Consider the following 7,786-nt stretch of genomic DNA (forward strand, 5'->3'; position numbering starts at 1 on the left):
CGGAGGACAAGAAGTTTCCTCCCGAAGATGGGTGTCCGGCTTTTCGAGCTCGGAAATCCGAACATACTTTGTTCTCAACATAGAAGAAGAGTTATTGTTAGCTTGTTCCTCCACAATTGCCACCTGATGGGTGATCAACGGAGATCTAATTTCTCTCTGATCGGGTTTAAGCCCAATCCGATCATAGTCGGTTGTGACCCCTAGGGCGCGATGCGATCTAGTAGTTCACTTAAAGCCGATACATCTGCTAGATCCATCTTGTCGGAGTACTCAATGCTGACGCGGAGACAAATTTTGGTGACAGGCTAGGCTGCCTCTGGCTTAATGGTCGAACGAGTGCCCATGGTGAAGCTGCCAAGCCGGAGGGTTTACCCCAAAGCTAGGGCTTCTCCGGAAGTGATACTGTCCTTGATGACAAGGCGAGCGATCAACCCCTCTGTCAACGGCACAGAGGAACTCTCAATGAAAGCACCAATGTCGGTGTCAAAATCGGCAGATCTCACGTAGGGGGCCCAGAACTATGCGTCTAAGGATCGAAGGTAACAGAAGGCAGGGGACACGATGTTTACCCAGGTTCGGGCCCTCTTAATGGAGGTAATACCCTACTTCTTGATTGATTGACTTTGATGAGTATAGGGATTACAAGAGTTAATCTACCTCGAGATCGTAATGGCTAAACCCTAGATGTCTAGCCTATATGATTGTGATTGCCTCTACGGACTAAACCCTCAGGTTTATATAGACACTGGAGGGGACTAGGGTCATACAAAGTTGGTTTATAGATGAGGGAAACTACACATCCCGATGCCAAGCTTGTTATCCACGCAAAGGAGAGTCTCATCCGGACACGGCGGAAGGTCTTCTGTCTTGTATCTTCACGGCCCATCAGCCCGGCCCATATCACATAGGCCGACTCCCTGAGGACCCCATAATCTAGGACTCCCTCAGTCGACTCGGCCAAACCCGAGCCGATTGCCAGGTTGAGTGTGAAGAAACACATTTTCAGCCTGTGTCACTTTAGCCACACTCTGTGCGACCGTCTTCTTGGTAGCACGTGTGGTTCTCTTCAGGGTGAATGGCTCTACCTCGGGCCTGAGGCCAGAGGTCTGCACTTCGTGAGTAGCAGAGGCACAAGTTTTCTGACTATGCTGGAGCAGAAGGATTTGAGTTTCGAGAAGTCCCCAAACATCCTACATACAACGATAGTCCTCCATAGATAGGCCCAATGATTGCCCCATCCTCCTCCCTCCTATTGTCACCTTCCTCAATGAGCGCGGGCACGGTGGCGCCCACCACAGCATGTTGTTCCGTGCATTGCAATAGCAGGGAGTCCCCAACATGCGCGCCCTCAAGCAGCACCGGTGGGCAAATTTCATGTATGACCACCTCGCCCACGTCTGTGCATGGCTGCATGATTCCCCTCAGGGTGTGTCACCGACTCCACTACCACGCCACCCTCCAAAGAACGGGAGAGACTTGCGTGAGATCTGGGCTTAGTATGAGATCATGCGATCCAGCGTTGTGAGCCATCAGATAAGCATCCAGCGGTACAGATAGGCTCAGGTGGGTTTCCGATCAGGTCAGTGTTACAATTTACATTTACATCCTTGGGAAAGACCCTTTTAGTGGAAACCCTCTCCAGATAGATCTCGTCCCAGCAGCTAGTACCTTCCTGTCGTACAGGTCATTCCCCACCGACGGCGGCGGCGCAAAGCTCCTCCCCGTTCTCTAGTTCAGTCCAGGCGGCGGCGGTCGCCCCCTTGCCACAGCCATCTCTTCCTTTCCCGTCAACGGTGATTGACTAGCTCTTCCTCGTCTCCAACTCTGGACCAGGTAATCCCCTCCCATCATCCGCGGCAGCCTTCTTTCAATCTCATCTAACCCTAGACCACGAGATCTTTTCCCCACATCCAGTCTCCGTCCAATGCCGATGAGTACCGGTGCATATGGTATCGTTCCATGCTCGTTCTGGTGGTTATATTGGGGACAATTAGTGCTAACTATAATTTAATTGCAAGGACAAGTAGTATTCTATATGTTCTGACCCACCCGCATTGCATCATGCTAGTATTGGTTTCTTTTAAGTTGAATGTTCAATTTTGGTGCCTGCTACCATGTACGGCAGTCAAGAAAATTTATGTGATTGTGGTGCTTCTGATAAACACACATTATTTTTCAGTATTCAATTGGACCAATAATTCTTAGTCCTTAACCAAAATTTGTACTCCTGATTTTGAATTTTGCACTGACAAGTTCTAGAAATAAGTGGCCGGATGGCAAGCTTACTGAGATAATGTAGAGGTGAATGAATACCGTGACTCTGTTGAAGTTGGACTGGGGTTATCGATGAGAGAATACATATATTCAGTCCACACTTTTCATCCCCTTTAATTCTTGACGACCTAGTAGCAGTTTTCTGTGCACTATGCTAATAGTAATTTTGCTAAGTAAAGTAGTTAGCAATGCAAGCTACTCGGCATGAGACCATGTAACAGAAAGATAGTTTGATGTGGTAAAAATGCGTGGATAACGGACATACTGATTCAGTGAGCAGCGGCGATGATATATGCCAGTTCTAAGAAAAAGTATTTATATCTACATATCCACAACACGGGCAGACGTGGATATGTCTTGAAAATGGGATGTGCAGATTAAATCACTATGCTTGCTGTTTAAACATAAGTTTGATTCTTCAGTCTTGTTTCAATTCAAGAAGCATTAACTTCAATCCAGTAACCTACATTTTCTTGAGACTGGATCCAGTTCGTGATTTGTGCCACATTTTGACTTTTTTCTAGGGAAGCAGATAAGAGAAGGCAATCAGATTTTAGTTTCTCGTTGAAGGCAGTGAAACTGACCACAACATTGTTCTTCTAAATGGAGGAAACTAGCGCCACCTTGCCCTTGGGAGTGGCATGCACGACAAATCTTCATAGCGTACCAGCCCTCTCAGGTGAATTCTTGACATTGAGAGTGCTAATTATTTTGCTTCTTTATGACAATATATGTCTGTTTAAGGTTTTTTTTTGCAGAATCGGTCCATGGCCTTGAATTAAGTGATGCCAACTCTTTTTCAGAGATTAATTCTGCTATGCCTCCTTTTGATGAATTCTCTACGCCTAAGAAGAGACAATGCTTTTCTCTAGATGTAAGTACAATGCAGATTTTTTTATGTGTGTTTATCTCTGATAAGATGTTCAAGTTTTTCTTCTCTTTGTAATTGTACCGATTATATTCAGGCTACCTCGGATTCAAAATGGTTCAGAATGCAGGTTATCATAATATGCACTTCAAATTTAGGATGATCGCCTTATTTTCTGCGTGTTTACCTCTGACACGAGCACCTAATATCTTGTCAAAAAAATTATGGAAGTGGAGAAACATGTTACACAGTACCTGAAAACCTGAACGTTGCGTAGAATGTTAGGCGTGTAAAATACAGAAAAATTTCATGTGTAAAATGTGATCGATCTTTCCGAACTATGGGAACTGCATTTATTTAATGGCAGTCTTGTGTTCATTTGCAGGGTTCGTTGTATAAACCTCTGTGTGATGATGCACTCAAACCAACAGTAGGCATGACATTTGATGATATTGCTGTTGTGGAGACATTTTATAAGAAGTATGCACATCATGTGGGATTTGGTGTCCGTCTTGGAGCACAAAGGCTTGTGAACAATGTAATTCAGTGGAAGCGTTTCTTATGCTCAAGGGAGGGATACCGGTCCACGAAAGGTACTTATGTTGTTAATTGCTTGAACACAAATACTTCAAGTAAAAGACGCAAGGTGAAATTAACTAGGTGTGGATGTGATGCTCACATTTATGTCAATCGGGATGATAATGGGAAATATAAGATAGCTTCAATGGTTGAACACCACAATCACGAACTAGTGTCTCCTAGCAAGCAACACTTGATTAGATCAAACAGGAAAGTAAGTGAGAAGGTGAAGTCAACACTATTTGATTGCCACAAAGCTAGCATCGGCCCAGCCCAAGCATATAGGCTACTCCAAGTTGGTGAAGGGGGGTTTCCAGATGTGGGATGCATGAAGAAAGACGTGCAGAATTACTATTCTAGGTTCAAAAATAAAATCAAGAATTGTGATGCTCAAATGCTAGTGGACCAATTTGGTAGATTGAAGGAACTCAACCCTGGTTTTTTCTTTGACTATGAAGTTGACGAAGTTGGTACATTGTTGCGTTTGTTTTGGGCAGATGCAACTAGCAGGAAAAACTACAAGCATTTCCATGATGTGTTGTCCTTTGATTCCACATATAGCACTAATCAGTATGACTACATTTTTGCGCCCTTCACGGGCATCAACCATCATATGCAAAGTGTCTTCTTAGGGGGTGGGTTCTTACTCAATGAGACAACTGAGGACTACTTATGGTTGTTTGACATATTCCTTAAATGCATGGATGGGGTTGCGCCTAGTGTTATTATAACAGATGAGTGTGGTAGCATGAGGAACGCTATCAAGGCACTTCTACCCCATACCACGCATCGGTTGTGCATGTGGCACATTATGAAGAAGGTTCCTGAGAAGGTCTCTCTCGAATTGAGAAGTGATGAATTATTCTACAAGAGGTTGGACTCGTGTGTGTGGAATTCTGAAACACCTACAGAATTCGAAGAAAGTTGGAAGTCTCTAATATCAGATTTTGGCTTGCAAGAAAATGAGTGGTTTGCAAAATGTTACCTGATTCGTGGGTCATGGGTGCCAGCATATTTCATGGACATTGCCCTAGCTGGTATTCTCAGAACCACCTCTAGGTCAGAGAGTGAAAACTCATTTTTCAAGAATTTCATCCGTCGGAAGCTTGCATTTGTTGAGTTTTGGCTTAGGTTCGACACAGCCTTGAAATGTCAGAGGCAAGAGGAGTTGATTGCTGACCACACAAGCGTACATACAACACCTAGATTGCAGACATGTTGGGAAGTGGAAAGACAGGGCAGCATACTTTTCACTCATGAGGTCTTTGCCTTGTTTCAATCAGAGGTACTTGCTGCTAGAGAGCATTGTGATGTCCAGGACACTATGACTGTGGGAGAGCTGAAGATTGTTTCCATTAGTGATCAAAGTCATCGGAAAAACAAGGTAAGAGACGTGCATTTAGAGACAACAACCATGATTGCTAAATGTTCTTGCAAGCTCTTTGAGTCCAAGGGCATTGTGTGCCGCCATGTCATACGCGTCTTGAGGGGTGCAAAGATAAATGAGCTTCCAACCTTTTATGTACTCAAAAGATGGGAGAAAATGTGCAAAAGGTAATTACTTTCCATAGTTCTATCAAAATTTGTAAGTGTTAGCTCTACTCACAATGTTATCGCTTTCCTGTAGGGATATTGTATTTGACAACGAAGGGAATGCACTAGAAGATAATCCGATTGACTGCATTGACATGGATACTAGAAGAAAGATCTCGATGGCACGGAACAAATTAGAAGATATCATCCGATGTGCTAAAAAATCGAGCGTAGCACTTGACTCACTCAATATGGGTCTGTGCAATCTTGAATCTGTTGTCTTGCAGTCTGCCTCCGTTGTTCCTCAAACTACACAAGAAGAACAAGAATCATACGTCGGTAGCACCATGCCTGTCCAAGTTGATATCCTAACACCGACCGCTGTCAATGCGAGGGGTACATGCTCACGAATTAAGGGCCACAGAGACAATGAAAAGAAGGCAGGGTCAAATAAGAAGAAATTAGGGGTTACTCTACGGGTACCGCGCACTTGCAGAACATGCAAGGAAGTTGTGTTACATGACAGTCGTATCTGTCCGAAGAAAAAATAAAAATGGTTGTCTAAGTATGAACGCTACTACTAGATGTTTGTTCTTGTTAAATTCTTGATGCCTGACATGTCCTAATTAATGAGTTGAAATATTGGTTCAGTGGACTAAGTATTTTTTCCATTGCATCCCGCAAGACTCCCATTTGTGCTTATATATTTATTCTACTTCCTGTTGACTTCATGTACTAGACGAGAGAGCAGGCTTGTATAAATTTAGTGCTAACAGTGGGTTGAATGAAAGAGTTGGTGCACTGGTAGAACATGAACAGCCATGATCTCATAACCTGGGCGCGGAAGAAAGTTTTGCCATGTCAATGCTCACCAATTCATATTTTTGAATGGACAATACTTAGATGACTGGTACAGAAACTAGGCTGTCTGTGCAAATTGTACATAAACATATCTGGAGGGGGTTTCCACTAAAAGGTTTTTTTTTTCAAGGATGTAAATGTAAATTATACCACTGGTCTGATCTGAAACCCACCTGAGCCTATCTGTACCGCTGGATGCTAATCTAATGGCTCAAAACGCTGGATCACATGATCTCATACAAAGAACTGCTTGTGTCCACCGTGCACCGCACAGCGACCAACTCCCGTTCCTTGGTCGCTGCGCGAACGAACTGAGCTGGCCCCACCAACACAGTGGGTGGCCCTTTGTCCTTATCTCTCGCCTGCACAGATGTGGGGCCAGAGGGTGGCGTGCCCACCACTGGCACGAACTCGCCCGGCTCCATGATTGGTTGTGAAGGCTCTTGAACCAGGGCCAGCTGCCACTCTATGCGCGTGGGGCCCGTAGGCCGCTCGATGATAGGGGACACGACCAGCCCCAACTCGCCACATGCCGACTTGCTGGGCAGAGCGTGCTGGGCCTGCGGAGCGGACGCCAGCACTAAGGGCATGGCCAATGCTCCACCGTGGAGTGGTGCTCCAGCTATACACGTAGGTTCGGATGGTCCAGCATGCTGCTTGCAGGCCAAAGCAGTCTCTTGCAGAAGAACCAGCCTCCTCGCCAAGAATAGTAGGAAAAGAGAGGAGAAAGCAAGCCGGCGTGACATCCCGATGCTGCTCTTCCTTGCACGGGAAACTAAACTGTGAAAAAGCAGAGCAGAGAGACGAAAAAGGTGCTCACCAATGATGGCAGCTTGGTACCACATGTTGGGCAACTGCTAGATGAAACCAGCCTTCTCACCCGTTCGTGCACTCGTGGAGGCATGGGGCAGCACCTAGGTGCTGCCTCCATTGTACATGCCCTAAGCCCGACTGGCCAAAAGGAGGAAGCACACGCATTGGCTCCTGGCGCGCAGTTGTCTCCCCGCCTCGGCCGTTTGAAATTTGGCCGCGCTCTCTTTCCATTGCTTCTGTGGGACCCAACGCTGGCGTGAGGTGGTCAAAAGCAGATGACCTGTGCACTAGCCTGCTCTAAATGGGGAAAGAGACCCCACCTGCAGATAGGATAGTCAGGGGACTCATCGGGGGGATGCGCCAATTAGTGTCAGGCCCCGACTCGTCGCTGGTGAGGACACTGACACGGGGGGAGCAGCATCCACCGGCCCTCCATGAACACCACGCCCACGCTGATCTCTCACCCCAAAGCTCTAGCGGGGCCTCCTCATATGACTTCTCTCACCTCCACCTTGGCCACCCATGGAGCCCTCGCCGGCGTCTGAGATGTCGCTCTGGTCGCTCTCCGATGACGCCCTTAGGAACCAGGGCTCGTCTGCTCCATCGAACTCAGTCACCGTGTCCACATGGATAAGAATCTTGTACTGGAGAAGCTTCGGGTCGACGAGCTGCACGATTAGGCCCAGCTCTGGCACGCCTAACCAGCACAGCGACAGGATGCTCTCTGGGATCGCCGTCCATGCTGAAAGCCTAAATGTAGAAAGATCCCGGCGCACGCTCGTCTCGGCCGCCACCATGTCCACCAGGCAAGCTGAGCTGAGGAGGTCCTTCGGAACCTCTTGCTCCCATGCATGCGGT

The 7,786-nt window shown here is 46.6% G+C and overlaps 1 protein-coding gene across 4 annotated transcripts; it reads left to right on the forward strand.

Moving 5' to 3' along the window:
• The first annotated feature begins 1,620 nt into the window (after positions 1-1,620).
• On the forward strand, positions 1,621-5,930 carry LOC123115335 (protein FAR1-RELATED SEQUENCE 5). 4 transcript variants are annotated; one of them, XM_044536512.1, is made up of 5 exons: positions 1,621-1,833; positions 2,799-2,953; positions 3,033-3,148; positions 3,528-5,275; positions 5,349-5,930. In XM_044536512.1, exons 2-5 carry the CDS (start codon positions 2,878-2,880, stop codon positions 5,803-5,805), a joined length of 2,397 nt encoding a protein of 798 aa, XP_044392447.1. In that variant the 5' UTR covers positions 1,621-1,833; positions 2,799-2,877; the 3' UTR covers positions 5,806-5,930. The 4 variants fall into 4 exon arrangements, with proteins under 4 accessions (XP_044392447.1, XP_044392456.1, XP_044392451.1 ...); XM_044536521.1 differs by having other exon boundaries at positions 3,078-3,148; XM_044536516.1 differs by having other exon boundaries at positions 1,622-1,833; positions 2,807-2,953.
• The last annotated feature ends 1,856 nt before the right edge of the window (positions 5,931-7,786 follow it).

This window comes from Triticum aestivum, chromosome 1B (assembly GCF_018294505.1).
Source record: "Triticum aestivum cultivar Chinese Spring chromosome 1B, IWGSC CS RefSeq v2.1, whole genome shotgun sequence".
In the NCBI taxonomy this organism is placed as follows: Eukaryota; Viridiplantae; Streptophyta; class Magnoliopsida; order Poales; family Poaceae; genus Triticum; species Triticum aestivum.

Coding starts and splice junctions, on each gene's coding strand:
- LOC123115335 (XM_044536512.1), top strand. CDS start 2,878: ATGGAGGAAACTAGCGCCACCTTGCCCTTGGGAGTGGCATGCACGACA. Junction 2,954..3,032: donor TAGCGTACCAGCCCTCTCAG/GTGAATTCTTGA, acceptor TTTTTTTTGCAG/AATCGGTCCATGGCCTTGAA. Junction 3,149..3,527: donor GACAATGCTTTTCTCTAGAT/GTAAGTACAATG, acceptor GTTCATTTGCAG/GGTTCGTTGTATAAACCTCT.